This window comes from Nerophis ophidion, linkage group LG21 (assembly GCF_033978795.1).
Source record: "Nerophis ophidion isolate RoL-2023_Sa linkage group LG21, RoL_Noph_v1.0, whole genome shotgun sequence".
Classification (NCBI taxonomy): domain Eukaryota; kingdom Metazoa; phylum Chordata; class Actinopteri; order Syngnathiformes; family Syngnathidae; genus Nerophis; species Nerophis ophidion.
Window position 1 is genome coordinate 7074282 of NC_084631.1, and position 22247 is coordinate 7096528.

The 22247-nt window shown below is 42.3% G+C and overlaps 1 protein-coding gene across 2 annotated transcripts in view; it reads left to right on the forward strand.

Moving 5' to 3' along the window:
- cep192 (centrosomal protein 192) overlaps positions 1-22247 on the forward strand; it is a 146364-nt gene that overhangs the window by 43932 nt on the left and 80185 nt on the right. For both annotated transcript variants that reach the window (XM_061881703.1, XM_061881704.1), the window contains 4 exons: positions 595-710; positions 8224-8376; positions 15680-15827; positions 19163-19356. In XM_061881703.1, the coding sequence (XP_061737687.1) occupies positions 595-710; positions 8224-8376; positions 15680-15827; positions 19163-19356 (611 nt within the window). The remainder of the gene's footprint in view (positions 1-594; positions 711-8223; positions 8377-15679; positions 15828-19162; positions 19357-22247) is intronic.

Here is a 22247-nt window from a genome sequence, read left to right on the forward strand (position 1 = left end):
CAATCGGCAAGATAGGATGGAGCTAGACCGTGTAGTATTTTATACGTAAGTAGTAAAACCTTAAAGTCACATCTTAAGTGCACAGGAAGCCAGTGCAGGTGAGCCAGTACAGGCCTAATGTGATCAAACTTTCTTGTTCTTGTCAAAAGTCTAGCAGCCGCATTTTGTACCCACTGTAATCTTTTAATGCTAGACATGGGGAGACCCGAAAATAATACGTTACAGTAGTCGAGGCGAGACGTAACAAACGCATGGATAATGATCTCAGTGTCTTTAGTGCGTCTTTAAAACGCATTTTTAAAAAATCCACCCGTCGTCCTGTCTTTCATAATGATCGTGAACGACAGGCAAAATTCCCCCAAAGAGTGAAGTTCCCCTTGAACACATCGCAATTCCAAACATTTTGACGCAAAATCACTTATTTTATGTGGCAACAATCACAATAAAAAGCCCTCTGGACTGTTATGTTATTGATGGGTATTCTACTTGGCTAATTGCAATTGTGTTAGTTTGTTAGGTAGGTTGCAGGCCGCTGTGTACGCATACAAAATGTTGGCCTGAAGATATTGAACACTATTGTTTTGTCCCCACCAGATGATGACTTTGATTTCTTTGACCTTCCTGCGGATAAGTTGGAGCTCTGCTTGAATAATCTGCTGCCTTCAGCCGTGGAAAGAGGCACGGTGGATGGCCAAGAGCTCCCAGCTACAGTAAGGGTCAAACATTTTCTATACTTGTACTATACTCCGTTACAACTACAACAGAACTACATCATCAGATACAATATATACAGTATACATACAATACCAGCATATAACAAACGCCCACCTCCCTATCCCCTGCATTTTCTTTTTCCTGTAGTACTAGTTGTTATTTACCTGTCAAAACTCACATTATTTCCCCTGGGATCCATCCATCCATTTTCTACCGCTTATTCCCTTTCGGGGTCGCGGGGGGCGCTGGCGCCTATCTCAGCTACAATCGGGCGGAAGGCGGGGTACACCCTGGACAAGTCGCCACCTCATCGCAGGGCCAACACAGATAGACAGACAACATTCACACTCACATTCACACACTAGGGCCAATTTAGTGTTGCCAATCAACCTATCCCCAGGTGCATGTCTTTGGAAGTGGGAGGAAGCCGGAGTACCCGGAGGGAACCAACGCACTCACGGGGAGAACATGCAAACTCCACACAGAAAGATCCCGAGCCTGGATTTGAACCCAGGACTGCAGGACCTTTGTATTGTGAGGCAGACGCACTAACCCCTCTGCCATTCAGTTTTTTTCCCCTTCTTTTCTGTCGTCTTCCGGCTTCGGTTTTTTTTTGTTTTTGCGACTGCAGAGATGGCGTCTGCTCGACTAGCCTTGGCAACACTCTGAGCACGGGCCCAATAAAGGAGTGCCGCAAGTTTCATGTTCTGTGATTCAATCAAATAACTGCGCGAAAGAGATGGATGGACACGATGAAGATTGAGATAATATCCAAACTGTTTGTGAATATATCTTGACAAATAGGAGACTTATTATATAGCTTAAGAAGAGCAGGCAGCAGCTAACACATTCTCACACTTTGTGTAACATCCAGGACGAACTGATGTCAGCCAGCTTGAAAAATGTCTCAACTATAAGCGTCGTGAAGGTGCCCAGACTTGTTTCTATTTAAATGTTTGCAATATTTCTGGGTTCCTGACTGGGAAACCTCACAATGTATCCATCCATTCATCCATTTTCTACGGTTTGTCCCTCTCGGGGTCATTGTGAGGTCCAGAAATGCCATATTTTTTTGCCAATTTTCTATATTTTGAAATAGAAATTAGACTAGATTAGATTAGATAGTACTTTATTTATTCCATCAGGAGAATTTCTTCAGGAAAATTAAAATTTTCAGCGCAATCCCATTCAAGATCAGACAAACATTACAGGGAGACAGAACAGGATCGCTGACGGGTCTGCCGGCTTCCAGCGCCCCTTACAAAAAAGGTGAGATACAGGTAAACAAGGACACCGCGAAAATAGAAGATTAAAATAAAATAAAAAATCAGTCTTAGCCTGGGCCCTGGACTGGGGGTGCAGACTGAGTCCAGGGGAAAAAAAACAACAACTCAGCTCATAGCCATAGTACACATCCCTCTTACATGCGTGTAAGAGGCAAACATCAAAGAACACAGAGGACATTAAAGACATTAAAGCAGCAGATACAACCAGACACTTCTACATACAGCTATGAATAAAAAGTAAAATAAACATATCCACTGTGGTGGCCTCTGCGGTGTTCCCCGCCATCGTCCGCTGGGGTGGAGGGAGCATGGCCAGAGACAGGAGCAGACCCAACAAAGCAACCAAGACAGCAGACTCCACTTTCGGCCAGTGTCCAGTCCGCATGGATGAGCGAGGATACGTCCAGGGTGACTGAGGTGTCCGACACCTGCTCACCCAGCCAAGACACCGCGAAGCCTCTCTGTCCCGGCGCTCAGTGACAGCTCCGCAGCCCTGTCCCCTCATCCACATCTCCTCCAGTCCCTCCAAACCGACCCCGGTGTGGCAGAGACCCAGCAGCTGGTCTCCATGGCCAAAAGACTCCCTGGAGGCAGATCCAGAAGTCCACAAAAAAGCACCACAGAGGTCACGAAAGTGCCACTCCTTGTCACATAGTCCCAAAGGGTCGCGGACCAAAAGGCAAAAGAATATAATAACACATGAAAACAAGAGGGAAACACAAAAGGATGACACAAGAGCACAGAGCTCCTGCCATCAGCAGTCACTACAGCAGCGCCATCTTGGGAAAAAAAAAATATATATAAAAAAATGCTAATGCTCCTACTCAGTGGCCTTGTGATTAGTTTCCGCCCTGAGATCGGTAGGTTGGGAGTTCAAACCCCGGCCGAGGCATACCAAAGACTACAAAAAAATGGGACTTATTGCCTCCCTGCTTGGTACTCAGCATCAAGGGTGGGAATCGGGGGTTAAATCACCATAAATGATTCCCAAGCGTGGCACCGCTGCTGCCCACTGCTCCCCTCACCTCCCAGGGGATCAAGGGGATGGGTCAAATGCAGAGGACAAATTTTGCCACACCTAGTGTGTGTGTATGTGTGAGAGACAATCATTAATACTTTAACTTTTCACCTGTCCATTAGACACGCATAATAAAGTTGTTAAGGAAATTGCCTGATGTTATTTGGCGCTATACTGAACACATTGGCACCACAAAAAACTTTATGGCCCGGTTATACTGCACACCAAATTAGATTTTTTTGCCCTCAAGTGACAGATGCCAGTAATGCTCCGAAGTGCTTCAAATCTGATCTTTTGGTATCAGATTCACATCACGGGAAAGTCCTGAATCCGATTGGAATCAGATCTTTTCAAATGTGACTTAAGTCTAAACGGCAATGTGGAACTGTGGACCAGCTCTATACTCTCGGCAGGGTTCTTGAGGGTGCATGGGAGTTTGCCCAACCAGTCTACATGTGCTTTGTGGACTTGGAGAAGGCATTCGACCGTGTCCCTCGGGAAGTCCTGTGGGGAGTGCTCAGAGAGTATGGGGTATTGGACTGTCTTATTGTGGCGGTCCACTCCCTGTATGATCAGTGCCAGAGCTTGGTCCGCATTGCCTGCAGTAAGTCGAACACATTTCCTGTGAGGGTTGGACTCCGCCAAGGCTGTCCTTTGTCACCGATTCTGTTCATACCTTTTATGGACAGAATTTCTAGGCGCAGTCAAGGCGCTGAGGGGTTCCGGTTTGGTGACCGCAGGATTAGGTCTCTGCTTTTTGCAGATGATGTGGTCCTGATGGCTTCATCTGACCGGAATCTTCAGCTCTCACTGGATCGGTTCGCAGCCGAGTGTGAAGCAACCGGAATGAGAATCAGCACCTCCAAGTCCGAGTCCATGGTTCTCGCCCGGAAAAGGGTGGAATGCCATCTCCGGGTTGGGGAGGAGACCGTGCCCCAAGTGGAGGAGTTCAAGTACCTAGGAGTCTTGTTCACGAGTGAGGGAAGAGTGGATCGTGAGATCGACAGGCGGATCGGTGCGGCGTCTTCAGTAATGCGGACGTTGTACCGATCCGTTGTGGTGAAGAAGGAGCTGAGCCGGAAGGCAAAGCTCTCAATTTACCGGTCGATCTACGTTCCCATCCTCACCTATGGTCCTGAGCTTTGGGTCATGACCGAAAGGATAAGATCACGGGTACAAGCGGCCGAAATGAGTTTGGGTCTCTCCCTTAGAGATAGGGTGAGAAGCTCTGCCATCCGGGAGGAACTCAAAGTAAAGCCGCTGCTCCTTCACATCGAGAGGAGCCAGATGAGGTGGTTCGGGCATCTGGTAATGATGCCACCCGAACGCCTCCCTAGGGAGGTGTTTAGGGCACGTCCAACCGGTAGGAGGCCACGGGGAAGACCCAGGACACGTTGGGAAGACTATGTCTCCTGGCTGGCCTGGGAACGCCTCGGGATCTCCTGGGAAGAGCTAGACGAAGTGGCTGGGGAGAGGGAAGTCTGGGTTTCCCTGCTTAGGCTGTTGCCCCCGCGACCCGACCTCGGATAAGCGGAAGATGATGGATGGATGGAGGGCAATGCGAGCTGAATGTGACTTTTTTCGTCAGCTTCAAGCGAGCTAGGTTACTCGTGTGCGCCGGGAAAGACTCAGTCGCCAACGGAAGTGAATATTTCATCACAACATCCACTTTCGGTGAAGAAAGTCTCTATTTAAGACGACCTAATTTTCCGGTGCATCACTTGTCAAGAGTCCGCAAATAATAGGCTATATGTAATAAATATATATTTTGATTCCGAAGAAATAGAGATTGTTGCTGTGGCACATTTGCTTACAAGTGAGTTGAAAAAAAAAGCTACACTATATGTTACTTTGATTTTCACATAAAAAACAAATATTTTTTATTGTAAGGCGACTTATTTTATTTTGTAGTAGTAGCCACTTCCGCCTGGTCAATTTCCTTTTGTTTTCACTTCATTGAACTGGAGTCCGATAAAAATCACATTTTTTAAGTTTTTTAATTTTATTTTTTTAATTTTTTTATTTCATTAAATCAACATAAAACTATACAAGATACACTTCCCATTAGTGCATCAACCCCCCAAAGAAAACCCCTCCATCCCCCATTCACACTCATCCACACCCACTCACAGAAAAAAAGGGTTGTTTCTGCTTTCTGCTACTAAAATTCTGGTTCCCACAACATATATAACAGTCTGCAAGGGACACAGTCCCTGAAACACACATGATTGTGTGTGTCACCGGTCCACTAACACTATCTTTAATTACTATTTTTGATATAATTGTTTTATATGATTTTACTTTCTTTTTTATCCAAGAAAATGTTATTTTTTTTTCTTTCTTTTTTTAAATCTCATTTTATTTTATTTATAAAATAATAATAAAAAAAACCTTATCTTCACCAGTCCAGGTTGTTAATGAAATTAGACTTGTCTAAAAGGTTTTTAAAACCAGGTCCAGTCCAGACAATGTCCAAGTCGGGCTCGGCAACACACACCCTCATCCATGTTAGACCCGCTCGACATCCATTGCTTTCGGTCCCCTAGAGGGGGGGGGGTTGCCCACATCTGAGGTCCTCTCCAAGGTTTCTCATAGTCAGCATTGTCACTGGCGTCCCACTGGATGTGAATTCTCCCTGCCCACTGGGTGTGAGTTTTCCTTGCCCTTTTGTGGGTTCTTCCGAGGATGTTGTAGTCGTAATGATTTGTGCAGTCCTTTGAGACATTTGTGATTTGGGGCTATATAAATAAACATTGATTGATTGATTGATGTACAACAACAAAAATTAGGGAAACAACAGATTGCATATAAATTACAAACAAAATTACATTATTATAAAAAGCATTTGTGTATAGTCCATATTATGTCCAAGTCAGACTCAACACACACCTTCATTTTGTACACTCAAAAATAGGGAACACAACAACAGATAGCATATATGTTGCTGTTGTTGCATATCTATAAACATTATTACATTTTCATATTAAGCCTTTTTTCATGTTTTTTGGCATCATTATCGTTGACAATCATGTATCTTTCTAAAGTTAAAAAATACTGAATAAATGTTTTAAAGAAAGTAATACTAAGTGAATATCTATTTTTGGCCTTGAAAATAAACCTTTTACTTGCAGTGTAAACAGTCAGCTGGGAAAAATCAGATTAAAAAAAAAAAAGTCAGATTTGGGACACTTTGGCCTGCAGTGTACCGTATTTTCCGCGCTATAAGCCGCCCCGTGTTATAAGCCGCACCTTCAATGAATGGCATATTTAAAAACTTTGTTAACCTATAAGCCGCACCGGGTCATAAGCCGCGCCCACGCTGCGCTAAAGGGAATGTCAAAAAAACAGTCAGGTCAGTCAAACTTTAATAATACAAACCAGTGTGCAAATGTGCAATCACAACAAAAGTAACACTCAAAATATTGCAGAGCAATAGCAACATCAATAACTCAACGTTGCTCAAACGTTGTCACAGCACAGAAAATAGACATTTAAAGCTCACCTTTAGAAGTTATTCCTCATCCATAAATCCCTCGAATTCTTAAAAAATTGGGCGAATACGGCATCCAAAATGGCGGGCTCCGTCTCGTCGAAGTCATCAGAGTCAGTGTCGCTGTTGTTGTCCGGCAGTCCCATGAATCCTGCCTTCCTGGCCGGATCTTTCTTTCAGCTATCTTGTTTTTACAATATGCGCGGAAAGTAGCCAGCTTTTTTTGAAAGTCTTTTGGCAGTCGCTGTGAAATAGTAGTCCGTGTGCGGATGGAGAGATTGCGTCTTTTCGTGAACCGGAAACCCCAAGAAGCACCACCTTTTAAAATCATCCAAGTGAAGTTGGCTTGCTAGCGCTGTTGCCGTCATTGGAATAGTGATGGTACTGACACTTCTGCTTGCTGCTCGAGTTTGTCCTCCAACTGTTGCCATCTTGCTTTGTTCCCTCGGAAACTCTGTGTTGTCTTCTTTACTTGGCGCGGGTCATCTTGTTGCTTCCTCCACCTAAGCGCCATTGATTCATTTATGTTAAATTCTCTCGCTGCTGCTCTATTTCCGTGTTCTTCTGCGTGACTTGAGTTTGAATTCTGCGTTGTACGCGTGTCTCTTAGTAGGAGCCATTTTGTGGTCCTCTTTACAGAAACACACAAATGAAATGAATCGGATTAGCCGCGCGCTTCTTCTTCTTCTACGGGGGCGGGTGCTTACCTTGGCGGTTGCGTACCGTAGAAGAAGAAGCGCTTCCTCTTTCCAGGTGGGCGGGTGCTTACCTTGGCGGTTGCTTACCATAGAAGAAGAATCAATCAATCAATCAATGTTTATTTATATAGCCCCAAATCACAAATGTCTCAAAGGACTGCACAAATCATTACGACTACAACATCCTCGGAAGAACCCACAAAAGGGCAAGGAAAACTCACACCCAGTGGGCAGGGAGAATTCACATCCAGTGGGACGCCAGTGACAATGCTGACTATGAGAAACCTTGGAGAGGACCTCAGATGTGGGCAACCCCCCCTCTCTAGGGGACCGAAAGCAATGGGTCTAACATGATACTGTGAAAGTTCAATCCATAGTGGCTCCAACACAGCCGCGAGAGTTCAGTTCAAGCGGATCCAAGACAGCAGCGAGAGTCCCGTCCACAGGAAACCATCTCAAGAAGCGCTTCCTCTTCTACGGGGGAAAAAAGATGGCGGCTGTTTACCGTAGTTGCGAAACCTAAACTCTATGAAAATAAATATTTATTTTAATACATATATAGGGCGCACCGGGTTATAAGCCGCACTGTCACCTTTTGAGAAAATTTGTGGTTTTTAGGTGCGGCTTATAGCGCGGAAAATACGGTAAACATAGTCTGTCACTACTGGCCCGACGTTTCCAAAAAATTTTTAATACCATCCAGCTGTTTATTGACTTATACTATTCATGTTGAAATAACTTTTACTGTAAATGAAAATTGTCTCCAAATGCCGGTTATCAGCCTTCCTTGACTACTAATGTAATATCCGGCCCCTTAAAAAAACATACCGCTTAATCTCTAGTACCCATTCCTATTCGACAAGTCATTCCGCCATTCGATGTTTACGTCATTTTTAGCGCCTGTTTCAAGTAATGTAGACATCCCATCCTTGATGATGGAGACCAGGTGATAGATCGATTGACTTGGCACAATATATGAATACCCATGACATATTACAAACACGTCCATTTCTGCAGGAAAACGTCCAAATGCCGGACGTGCGTATGGCTGCCACAGGGAGGGACTCCTGTCCTGCCAGTGACGAGGACACGGAGGATGAGCTTGAGTCTGCCAGACGGACCAGCCGTTCCACGAGAGCGAAGCTGCTGCCAAGAATCTCCAGACAATTGGTGAGAAGCAGAACACGAGTACAGTAGTACCACAGCTTACAAGCTTAATTGGTCGGTTCTGTGTCGGAGCTGGTACATTGAAAAATTTGAATGGCGAAACGGCGTCGCCCATTGAAATTTAAATCAATCAAATCTGGGCTGAAAAACAGTACAACAAAATGTAGTACAAACAAGTACAGTGGTTTTAAGAAATAAAAATGTTGTGCAGCATTTACCTAGGAGACTAGACCTCTGCAGTATAGGTGCTGTTCATATTATTAGAATATCATTAAAAAGGTGATTTATTTCTGTAATTACATTCAGAACGTGAAACTTACGTATTATATCAATTCATTACACACATGGTGATATATTTGAAATGTTTATTTCTTTAAATTTTGATGATTAGTACTGACAATTACTGAAAATCCCAAATTCAGTATCTCAGAAAATTTAAATATTAGTTAAGACTAGTACCAAAAAATATTTTTTAGAGATGTGGCCAACTGAAAAGTATGAACATGGAAAGTTTCAGCATGTACGGCAATCAATACTTAGTTGCAGCTCCTTTTGCCTGAATTGCTGCAGCAATACGGCGTGGTATAAAGTCGACCAGTCTGTTGCACGCCTCAGGTGTTATGAGAGCCCAGGTTGCTTTAATAGTGGCCTTCAGCTCTTCAGCATTGTTGGGTCTGGCCTCTCGCATCTTCCGCTTCACAATACCCCATAGGTTTTCTATGGGGTTAAGGTCAGGTGAGTTTGCAGGCCAATCAAGAACAGGGATACCATGGTCCTTAAACCAGGTACTGGTAGATTTGGCACTGTGTGCGGGTGCCAAGTCATGTTGGAAAATGAAATCTTCACCTCCATAAAATTGGTCCGCGGCAGGCAGCATAAAGTGTTTGAAAACTTCCTGGTAGACTGCTGCATTTACCCTAGACCTCAGGAAACACAGTGGACCAACACCAGCAGATGACATGGCACACCAGACCATTACCGATTGTGGAAATTTGACACTGGACTTCAAGCAACGTGGATTATGTGCCTCTCCTGTCTTCCTCCAGACTCTGGGACCTTGATTTCCAAAGGAGATACAAAATTTACTTTCATCTGAAAACATAACTTTGGACCACTCAGCAGCAGTCCAGTCCTTTTTGTCTTGAGCCCAGGCAAGACGCTTTTGACGTTGTCTCTTATTCAAGAATGGCTTTACACAAAGAATGCGACAGCTGAAGCCCATATCTTGCGTGGTGGTTCTTGAAGCACTGACTCCAGCTGCAGTCCACTCTTTGTGGATCTCCCCCACATTTTTGAATCGGTTTTTCTTTGGCAATCCTCTCCAGGGCGCGGTTATCCCTCTTGCTTGTACACTTTTTTCTACCACATCTTTGTCTTCCCTTCGCCTCTCTATTAATGTGCTTGGACACAGAGCTCTGGGACCATCCAACCTCTTTGGCAATGACCTTTTGTGTCTTGCCCTCCTTCTTTAAAGTATCAATGGTCATCTTTTGGACGGTTGTCAAGTCAGCAGTCTTCCCCATGATTGTGTGTCATACAGAATCAAAACGAGAGACCATTTAAAGGCTTTTCCAGGTGTTTTGAGTTAGTTAGCTAATTAGAGTGTGGCACCAGGTGTCTTCAATATCTGACCTTTTCACCATATTCTAATTTACCGAGATGTTGAATTTAGGGTTTTCATTGGTTGTCAGCTATAATCATCTCCTTTTTGGCAAGAAACACTTGAAATGTATCAGTCTGTTTGGAATGAATGTATACATTCTACAAGTTTGACTTTCTAAATGGAATTAATGAAATAAATCAACTTTTTCATGATATTCTAATAATATGACCAGCACCTGTATATCCTGCTGCTTCTTTGTCAAACACACAATCAGCAGATTCTGAGCATTTTCATGGATAAATGTCCGCCGTTTATCGACTCGTTCTGCTTCAATACAGTGCAGGCTAGCAGTGGTGCGCTCCAACTGATTCACCAAGTTGGCCATCGACATTTTAGGTCATGTTTTGACGATTTCCTTCTGTGATTCAATGAATATCATCCACTTCTTCTTCTCAGTCACTCACTTTCTTCCTTCTCGTTCTTGGGAAAACAAAATGATGTCCATCACTAGCCATACGCTAGCCCAGTACAAGCAACTGTTTTGGTTGGATCTTACGGGGTTCATTGTGACATTCTGTAGACTAAGGGATGTTCACGTTTGAACCAATACAATACCAATTCCCAATACCTGGGAATCTATACCAGTTCACCACGGTACCAATTTTCGATACATTTGTGTTAGATATTGTTTTTAATAATAAAATACATGTTTTATTGCAACATTTAAAAATGAGCTGATCATGGTAACTGCTTTCTAGTTATATCTTATTTTTATTATCACATTTGTAAGTCTCAATTACAGTTGCAATCCCAAAATATAAGATGGCAGTAGTGTTTAGTTTATGGTCCGTTGGCTAGTTAGTTCTGTCTTTGCTGTCTAGTCTTTTTTTGCCCCCTAAAATGTGTTGATACTATAAGTATTTCTTTAATTTAAGCACCAGCTGTTTGATTTTAAAATGCATCTTAGTTTTAGTTTTCATGAACACATTTCGAAGTGTTAAAATTTCTATTTGAAATTGCTAATGCTAATCAGTAGCATGTCAGTAGCAAAACCAATGTATATTCGCATCAAGCTGGAACATTTTTGGAAATTTGGAGCCTTACTTGACTTACGAATGAGTATTTTTTTTTTGAGTAAATTTCTTTGTTGACATTGAAAATTGCAACATTACCTACTGCAGGGGATTTTTAATCTTTTTGATCTCGGGGCTGGGCGATATGGCCTTTTATTAATATCTCGATATTTTTAGGCTATGTCACGATACACGATTTATATCGCGATATTTTTCTTTAGTCTTGAATGAATACTTGATGCATATAATCACAGCGGTGTGATGATTCTATATGTCTACATTAAAACATTCTTGCTCATACTGCATTAATATATGCTCATTTTAAACTTTCATGCAAAGAGGGAAATCACAACTAAGCCAATTTACCAAAACTGTATTTATTAAACAGTTATTAAGCAGTGGCACAAACATTCATGTAATTTCCAAAACAGAAAGTGCAAAATTGTCAGAGACCTTTTAAAACAAGCTGTGAGTGCACTTTTCTGCATGATGTCACTAAGATGACATATCAAAACAACACAAAATAAAGTGCACTTTTTGTAAAGAACGGCACTACAATATTTTAAAACAAATAAAGTGCACTTTTGTGCATGATGTCACACAAGATATTTCAATAACTGTCAAATAAAAATGAGTTGCATAATAGGAAATCAAATAGTGTATGTCCTTCGCTATGTGATAGGTTACGTTAACTTGTAACAATTTTTTTCATACGATGTTGATCTGAAAATTGTTGCTTCGGCATTTTGTTAGTGTGGCACCGAACGGAGATGTTGACACACAAAGTTTCAAGCACTCCTCATTCTCTAGCGGGTCACTTTTCAAGTCATGCTACAAATTAGCAGCGCTGCTAATTTTTGTAGCAATGCTTTGGCCGCATACTTGTTCGACCTCTTGAAGCCAAACCACCGCCAGACGATGGACCCCGTGCTGTTTTTCTGGGGAATTAATTCTTCCTTCATTTGTTACCAGATTCGCACCTTCTTTTTGTCGCATTACCACTCGCACCTCTCCGCAGCATCACAGCTAACATTACCATGCCGCTACTACGGCTAGGCGATTTGGCCTTTTTTTAATATCGCGATATTTTTAGGCCATATCGCGATATACGATATATATCTCGGTATTATGCCTTAGCCTTAAATGAACACTTGATACATATAATCACAGCAGCATGATGATTCTATGTGTCTACAATGAAACATTCTGTTTCATACTGCATTAATATATGCTCATTTTAAACTTTCATGCAGAGAAGGAAACCACAACTAACTCAATTTACCAAAACTGTATTTGTTAAAGTTATTAGCTGGTGACTTTTCAAATATTACATATTAGCAGTAATGCTACTTTTGGTAGCAACGCTTGTGCCCCACACTTGACAAATTACAGTTGTCTATTCGACATATTCCCGCTTGAAGCCGAACCACCGCCAGACGATGGACCCCATGCTGTTTTTCTTAGGAATTAATTGTTCCTTCATTTGTTACCATAGTCGCACCTTTTTTGTCTCGTATTATACCTCTCAACACTTCGCTAGCATCACAGCTAACGTTAGCCACGCTGCTACCTCTCTGCTTTGCGAGGGCGTGTACGTATGTGACGTATGACGTGATCGTATGTGATGTGTGTAAGAATGTGCGCTCGCTGTCTGTGTGAAGGAGAGACAAGGAGGAGCGGGAAGAGCCTGTAGTGTAATGCCGGCAGCTAAAAGCAACTGTGTGAGAACGTATACTCGAATATCACGATATAGTCATTTTCTATATCGCACAGAGACAAACCCGCGATATATCGCGTATAGCGATGTATCGCCCAGCCCTAGCCGCTACCTCTCTGTTCGGCGAGGGCGTCTGACATTGCACGCGCGACAGTATGTGACGTATGTTAGAAGTTGCGCTTGTTTTATGTCTCTGTGAGAAGGAGGGACAACAAAGAAAGTGGAAAGCCCAAGAAGAGGTCGACACGGCAATCTGCAGGCTGAAGCACCGTGAAGTGGTCAGCAGAGTTCAGGAAGGCAGAGCAGGCCTTGGTAGTGGCAAGGCTCCCTTGTTCTGGTCAAAAGCTTCCAAAAAAGACCGGAGCGCCATGGTGGTGGCAGAAGTGGCAAGAACTGAGCAGGAACGCCTAAACATCAAAGCAGTGTCCCAGGGCCAGCAAGGTCATTGGACATCGTGGGAAGGTCTCACAGACAGGTCGATGTCCTGGTCTGACCTGTGGAAGATCCCCCAAGCCAGGCTCAGCTTCCTGATCAGAGCAACTTACGACACCTTGCCTTGTCACCGAAACCTCCACCAATGGTTTGGTGCCGAGGAGACCTGTCCCCTCTGCAACACCATCAATGCAAACCTCCAGCACATCCTGTCAGGCTGCATGACAGCGTTATTGCAAGGCCGCTATAGATGGCGACACGACCAAGTCTTGAGGAAGCTGGCAGAGGTGTCAGAGACCTGCAGAAAGGAGGCGAATAGCAGACCTTCCGTTCCAGCCAAACATCGGATCCAGTTCGCAAGGGCTGGAGAGGGTGCCAAACCCCCCCACCAGAGATCTACAGCGAGACTTCTCTCACCAGGAAATGAGTGGAGCATGAGGGTTGACCTGGGGAAGCAGCTCCAGTTCCCCAGGGACATCGTCGAAACATCGCTACGGCCAGACCTGGTCTTCTGGTCAGAGGCTTGCAAGACGGTTCTTCTGGTCGAGCTCACTGTCCCATGGGAGGGAGGGTTGGAGGCTGCTTATGAGCGGAAGCGAGCCAAGTACTCTGACCTGGCAGCAGAGTGCAGGGAGGCTGGCTGGAAAGCCATCATCTGCCCTGTGGAAGTGGGGTGTAGGGGCTTCGTTGGTTCCTCAACTGCCCGCCTTCTACGAGACATCGGATGCACAGGAGCGGGGTATCGGAAAGCCATGAAAGAGCTGGCGGAGGAGGCGGACAAAGGCAGCTTCTGGCTGTGGCTAAGGAGGAACAATAAAATTTGGGGTGCAAACACCTAGGGCATCAGCAGGGGGTGGCAGAGAGACATCCCTGCCATCGCTCCGCCACCATAAGACGTTCTGGGGTTAAAGGAGCGAAACGTTAATGAATGGTGGTCCCCAGCTGATGACCCATTTAAGCCCACAGAGGTGTGCAGTGGGGTGTCACAGCACACCTGTCAAAGGCACTGGAGGAGGTGCGTCAGGCAGCAATGCCCAGCAGGAATTCCATCACCTGTATCTTCATATGTCTCTGTGAGAAGGAGGGACAACAAAGAATGAGAAACGCCTGTAGTGTAATGCCAGCAGCTAAAAGCAACTGCGTGAGAACATATACTCGAAAACCACGATATATTAATTTTTTATTTCCTGCGATATATCAAGTATATTCGATATATCGCCCAGCCCTGGGCCCAACTCTTTCACTACAGAAGGACCTGGGGCCCACTTAAATATTACCACTGAATTAGTAAGCTTACATTTAATTTGAATCATTATTCAATTAATATATCCAGCCTACTTACAGTTTAATAGGCTAATCCTTGTCAAATAATTTGAAAGCATGTGTTAATCACAAAGATTATTATTAAGCCCTGGGTCAGGCTGATTAGAAAATATACGGCAGAAATATGCAGTGCTAAAAAAAATTTACTCTAGAAATAATGAATAATAAATAGCAATAATGCTTCTTGAATAAATTGCAAACATCTTTTAAAACGAAAACACAAATTCACCACTTTCGTCATATTTTTTGCAGTTAAGAAACCTCTGTATGATTTTTGCTGCATACTTTTGTTTGTTTGATATTGTCAATACCATGAATTGATTAACGTGGACCCCGACTTAAACAAGTTGAAAAACTTATTCTGGTGTTACCATTTAGTGGTCAATTGTACGGAATATGTACTGAACTGTGCAATCTACTAATAAAAGTATCAATCAATCAATCAAACTGCCACAAGTGGTGGAAAAGTGTATTACAGCTGAGTAACGCTACGGCTCACAGCTGCGAAACACATTTTTCGTTCCAACAATGGGCCCCTATGGGTAAGAAACACTGACCTAGAAGTTGTCTGGTTGAGTGTGCTCTCAGTGCTGCTGGAGTGATTGCCAAGTGACGTCACGTGCATCCCAGGTCTCGTAAGATGCAATTAGACATTACCAGTGGGATTTGGTCGGTGCCAAAAAAGTACCCAGTTCTGTACCCATCCCTACAAACCAGTGGCGGGTAGGCCCGTCGCTCAATTTTTTCTAGCATTCCAAAGACATGCACCTGGGGATAGGTTGATTGGCAACACTAAATTGGCCCTAGTATGTGAATGTGAGTGTGAATGTTGTCTGTCTATCTGTGTTGGCCCTGTGATGAGGTGGCGACTTGTCCAGGGTGTACCCTGCCTTCCGCCCGATTGTAGCTGAGATAGGCGCCAGCCCCCCCCCCCCCCCCCCCCGTGACCCTGAAAGGGAATAAGCGGTAGAAAGTGGATGGATGGATAACTACTTGCTGAGAGACAGCTCATACCTCAAAAGACTTGTCAGTGGGGGTACTCGTAAGTCGAGGCACTTCTGTATTCACACATCACTTAAGATCAGCCAGCCTCACGATTGTGCTTCTTTCCCAAGTGATTGCGCAGTTAAAATATTGTGGTGACATGTCTTTGTGCAGGTCGGTGAGAGCAACCATCCCAGCTTCAGGCCAGGTTTAGAAGGAGGAAGCTCTGAGGATGAATCGAGTAAGCCCGGCCGTCCATGTCTGTCTGGAATTGAACACAGAAGATCTGCTGAAGGACAAGTTATTAGCACTCCTGTCACAGGTGACGCACTTTGTTACCTACGTTACCTACAGTAGTGTTGACACAATCTATATGCAACTTTTTCATTCACTTAGCATTGCAGTATACTGAAATACCCGCTGTTTTTATTTTTTATTTTTTTTTTACAATGATCAGTATCACGTTTTGGATTTTTGCAAGTTCTTCAATGATAATTCATGGACAACAAGAAAGCAAAGTTTTCAAACAAAATAACTGCCAAACGCTCTCAGTTGTCATGCAACAACACACGCACAACGACAAAATCACATTTGCATACTCTTTGTTAAAACATGCAGGAGTCACATTAATTCCAGGAGGGTGCATGTCTTGCCAAAACACAGGCTTAAATTTAAGGGCTAGGTGCAACAAGGGCGTTTCTAAGATACTAATTAGTTTACTAGATACTAACTAGTTTTTTTTCCAAGTACCATTATCACTAGAGGACTACAAACAAAGGAATAGCTAAGCAGCTACAAAACAGTTACACACCAGGATGACACAAGAAGCTAACGACTAAAGTTTCAATGTAAAGTAGGGGTGATTGATCCAGATGTCGATACTATCGACTAGGGGCATTATGATTCGTTTTAACGATTGGATACGATTCAAAACTTGTGGTTGCCAATTTAGAGACAATATTGGTTTTTAGAACGATACAATCGGAAATGATTCAGTGAGTTGAAATGAATTCAGTAACTTTTTAGCAAAAAAATTCAAGTGTGTATAAATGTGAAATAAATAGTGGACACTGGACACTCAAATTTCCTATATTCCTGTTATTTCTTGTAAAGGATTTGTGGATTAATGAGTAATAGACACAAACAAGAAGGTAAACGCCAATTAATGGCCAATGCAATCAGATCCTATTTGAATAGAGTGCTACCAACACTTTAGCTTAAATTAACACGAGGAAACATTTTCTGCTCTTTTCGACATTCGTTGAAGGGCTGCGTTCCAGGTGTGCGAGAGTATGTACGCCCCCTCATCTGTCTTGATGGTGTTGGCCCCTCGCTTCCTAATTTCCATAGCCTCTTTCATCCATTTTATTTCTTTGTAATGACTTTTCCTGGGCTGCTGTGTTGTCGTTTCATGTTGCAGTGCGCTTCTGTACTGAGCTCCCCTGTCATTGCTGTTGTGTCCCTTGCATTATTTGTGGCTTGAAATAGTGTGGCGGCGTTCTATTATTGTGTTGCCGTTTTTCTGTGTCGTGGCTTTTACACTCGTGCCGTAGATGAAAGTTTTTGTGTTTTGAATAATGATATTTTCTCGTGGCCTTTGTTGTGACCTTTTTCAACCACTGTTGATATCCGCAATTTTTGTTTTCATGACGCCGCAGGCAGGCAGACTTAACGTTTAACGCCCTTATCATTAAAAGTGATGAAGTTTTTATTAAGTCTGCCGTTCTTAAACCCAATATTTTCCATATTCTTGTATCAAAAACGGTGTTGGATTGATATGTATCTTGTGGAAGGCAAACTTGCCCAGCACAGATCGATGAAGTTCAATATAAGGAATATAAAATATGTCGATTGAGGCTTTCCCTTGGATTTACAAAATACCTTTGGCGGTGGGGGGTGTGGTCACCATGATGTCATTGTATTAGTAAGCTTTGATAAGATTTTCTTCAAAAAGGCTCAAAAAAATGTATAGCTACATTTAAAAATAAAACTGTGATTATTATTAGTATTAACTCTGAAGGCCTTAGTGGCCACATGCGTTGACAGCACCTTTTAGCTCTTATTTCCAAAATTGTGTACACTACTGAATTGGGGTCTTATGCCGACATATGGACACTTATACTGCTATCTGGTGGTGTCAGAAGAGTATAGCATACAATGTAATTTGGAAAAAAAAAGTGTAAAAATAAAAATTATAATGTCACTTCACATGAAGTACACGTTTGTGTACTTATGGACTGAGTACATCAGATCAAAAGATGATTTTTAGTTGTTATTTTATTATGGTCCTATAAGCCCAAATAGCAAAGAGAAATAAAAAAAAAAAAACATGTAAACAAACAGCTTGGGCCTTAAGAGGTTAAGATATGTTTTGTATTATATTGTTTTGCTCTATTTGTAATTGTTTTTCAACTGCCTAGAGACTTTTTTTTTTCAGAACAACATTCAACAAATCTAGCATCTTTTTTGGTGTTCTAAGAGACTTCTGTCCCTCGATGTCGATGAAAAGGGCTGCAGCGAGCATGACGTCACACTTGCTTGGCGCTGCTGCTTCGGTTGGACTTTCTCTCTCCTTAAAAGCTGCCACTGTTTTTTTAATATTTGCCTATTTTATAGATCACTGTCCGCTTGTATATCTGGGATATATTAAAGTAAAGTCCACGTCGCAGACATGCTGACTACGCTCCAGACAATGGAGTGCGTTTTGTTTACGTCCTCACAACATTTGGTTTTGGCAGCGCTCTTTTCAAAGATCAAAGTTTTTTTTTTTTTTTTGGCGGCCGAAAATTAAGGTGCATCAACAGTTAATAGTGCGGAAATTAGTAGGCTATGTATAGCCATTAATACTGTAACAACCTGCTGGTGGAAATGCTGTTTTTGATTTGATGATCATTTTTCCCATGATACCAAACACACCGTCCGTTCCTAAAAGCAAATTGTCAGAAAATGAGGAAGTGTTGTCGTGTGTCCGGGGAAGCACGGAGACGAAAGTGTTTGCACGGGAGGTAAAACCTGTTGGAATTGGGTCGGTTGTTATTAGAGGTGGGGGAAATAATCTATTTTTAGATGCATCGCAATTCAGACTTGGAGAATTGTAGAATTGATTAATAAATGTCAATAATTGATGATTGATTTATTTATTGTAAATAGAGTAATGCCGACCAATCAATAATTTGGCTGACTGCAGCGAGCCAGCGAGGGATCCAACCAGCTCCTTTACTATCGGGCACTTATGGTCCAGTTTTGCACACATTTTCCTAAATATGATAAATGTGGGAGCTATTTTAAAGGAGCCATATGTAATAATCTGGCCAGAAATGGTGCTGCAATCACGGTGAAAATTCTGTAGATACACAAATGCTACATGTGTCCTGAATAAATACAATATAAATACTTTACATTGTTCTGTGATTATTTTTGACTGTCAAGTCAAGTAAAATAGTAGCTCATTTTAATATTGAAGTTTTCGAATACACAGTTATAATAAACTATATTCTATTCTAAATGAACCTAGTCCAGGTGTGACAAATGTGCAGAGATGTTGATTTGGGAACATAAATCTGAAAGCTTTTTGAAGGCCATGTTAACTTTGTATGTGGAGTGATACTTTTGGATGCATGTTCAAGTGGCAAGTGACATGAGTGTTGTGTCAAGCAGGAGACGGAGGTGTTGGCGATGGCAGCAGTGGGAGTGAAGAAAGTGGAAACAGACTTTCGACAATCGCATTTCCAACGACAACAACGGATGTGCGGCGAGGGCTGGGCCTCGTGGGCAGCAGTGCCGTGGCTGAAGATGGAGACTGTGCTCGTAACATTGGAACAGGAAGGAGCAACCTCTCCACCTGTGCACAGGCAAGCTCTTAAATTGCTGGGTTGCATATGAAGCCACGTTTGACTCACGTCCGGCTTGTTGCATATGTGTGGTGGTCAAGCTAGCTCTGTTCTCAATGGGTACTAGGCGCCATTTAGCCTTCCTCGAAGAAAATGCCTGTATAATTGCGTTGTTTTTGATCTGTACGGACCGTTCAAATCGCGAAAAGGGCAAACGTTTCTTCAGAGTTCCTCGAGAAGTAATCAAGAAGGACAGAAGACTGCAAAATTTTACAAAACGACGACGAGAAAAGTAGCAGTTAAGTTCAAAGGTTTGCAGTGGTCATTTTGTTAAAGGTTTATTTGATATACTTTTAAACTTTATCATTTCCCATTTAAGTATTATCTTGATATTGTTTGGATTTTGCTACGAGTGTTTCGTAACGCTCCAACTCAGCGAGTCAAAATATAAGAAAGCAAATGTGAGTAAAACCTAAAAAAGTTGAGCTTTTACCAAAGGTAGCAATCATAAATGAAGCTTTCAGCAGATACAAAAATGGTGAAATTTTATATTTTGATGAAGACGTGGAAAAAACACACAGACGGCGTATGCAACGACAACAAACATGGTTGTAGATGTGAAGTTAAATGATGAAATGCAAACTTACCCGAGCAAAAACCATGCGTATTTATCCGAGAGAGTCTTGATACCGATTTCCTTGCCCAAGTCACATGTAAAGAAGTTGCATAACTTAATCCTTTTCCAAGTTTCCGTTTGTTTTGTCATGTAGAATGATGTCCCTAGCACCAGATAATTTGACATGTCTGGGAACCCGACCGACGGATAATCCTTTATCACTCGACCAATCTTTTTTTGTTAAGTATAGGGATAGATTCCATTTCCTAGTTTGATTTTTTTTTTTGCTCGTATCTGCTTTTACTGGTACGATCTAGGCCTCTTGCGTACTCAGTTTGTGCGCTGCTTGCTGCACAACAGCCATCTTGGCGTGGTTCACACCACTGGTTTTCACTGTCGGGAAGAGGTCACGTGTCGGAATAGAAACAATATGCTAAAATTACTGTAGATGAAGTGTACATCCATTTTTACCTTTCTGCTGGCACTACTCAAATGTTACTATGTCTTATAGCGAGGAGCCTGCTGCTACTTTCAGAACATCGCACTTAGTCGCAAAAATTTCAGCTGTAAAACAATGTTTCTCACAAGTCTGCAGTTTGCATAAATGCTGGGAACGGGTGACATTTGCATATTCACTACGACATAAAAGTAATAGTGTGTGTGGACAGGAACAACAGTAAACAATAAAGGTAACACTAAAATAACAAATCCAGGATTTGGATGGATGAAATATTCTTATCAAATCAATCAATCAATCAATGTTTATTTATATAGCCCCAAATCACAAATGTCTCAAAGGACTGCACAAATCATTACGACTACAACATCCTCGGAAGAACCCACAAAAGGGCAAGGAAAACTCACACCCAGTGGGCAGGTAGAATTCACATCCAGTGGGACGCCAGTGACAATGCTGACTATGAGAAACCTTGGAGAGGACCTCAGATGTGGGCAACCCCCCCCCCTTTGGGGGCCGAAAGCAATGGATGTCGAGCGGGTCTAACATGATAGAGTAAATAGTTTATTTACAACAAAACAATCAATGCATACCTAATGTATTTCATTTCATTTCATTTTTATTTATCTCATTCATTGATGTGCATTTAGAACGATTAATAATTATATCACAATTATACAATTTAAATTCACACAATTCCTGAGAAGGAGCAGGATGAAGAAAATCTTATAATTTCCTGCCCCCTTTGACATAATACATTATCTTACTTCATGAATATCATTTAAGCCGACACATATATCCAAATGTGATGAAACAATCAAAAACAAAAAACACAAGAAAAACACAACAAGTGCAAAACTTCATAAAGTATAAACCAAACCAAGAAAATAATAGTAATAATATAATATACACCTCACGGAATGATACAGAGCAAATACAAAACCAGACAAAAAATAAGTAAAATAATAAATAAAAAACAAAATGTAAACACTTATGGCTGTCCATGGACATCTGGTTTTGGAGTCACACTCAAAGTGGAAAAACACACTATAGGGTGTCTATTCCCTTCGCACAACTGCATGTCAAATTGATTGTCAAATAGTGTTGCCTCTTAAGTGGACAGAAGTGTGATTGACTTGGAGGTACATTGTGTTGTTTAAGTGTTCCCTTTCTTTTTTGGGGAGTTTAGTTTTTGTCAGGAAATGTGACATTATGTCATGTTTTTAAACATGAACCTATTGACTTACAAGGGTAGCTTTCATTTAGCAAATGTGTGTGCGACGCGCCTCATATAACAGACAGGCAATGAAAAACATTGTTATTAATATGTTGTGCTGTTTTGTTTTTTTTAGTTTGCACCATAAGTAAGACTGAAGGACTGTCACGTCAAGCTAGTTGGTGATACTGCCTGGTGATGGAGCAATGTAGAGCCGTATATAGAGAGTATGGCCAATTCGGTTTTAAAGTTGGGACCAAACATGGCGCCCTGTTGTCACGTGAGGGCATTTTGACCAATCAGAGAGTATGGCCTGACAGTCTCCTAAATGATTGGTCAAAGGCCCCCTCATGTGACGACGGGGCGCCATGTTTGGTCCTTACTTTGAAACTGATTTGGCCGTGCTCTGCTCTGGAGCAACCTTATACGTTACCTTTAGCTACATACAGTCACACTGCCATCTCCTGGTTACATTTCACATTTTCATTTCATTTCTCAATCCGCACAGTGTAGTCACGGGGGTGGGAGCGAAATGCAAATTACGAAGTTTGGGTTAGGGCAAGTAAATACATTCTAATAATTTTCTTCTCTAATTCTTCATACCTGTCCCTCTAATTGAGCAT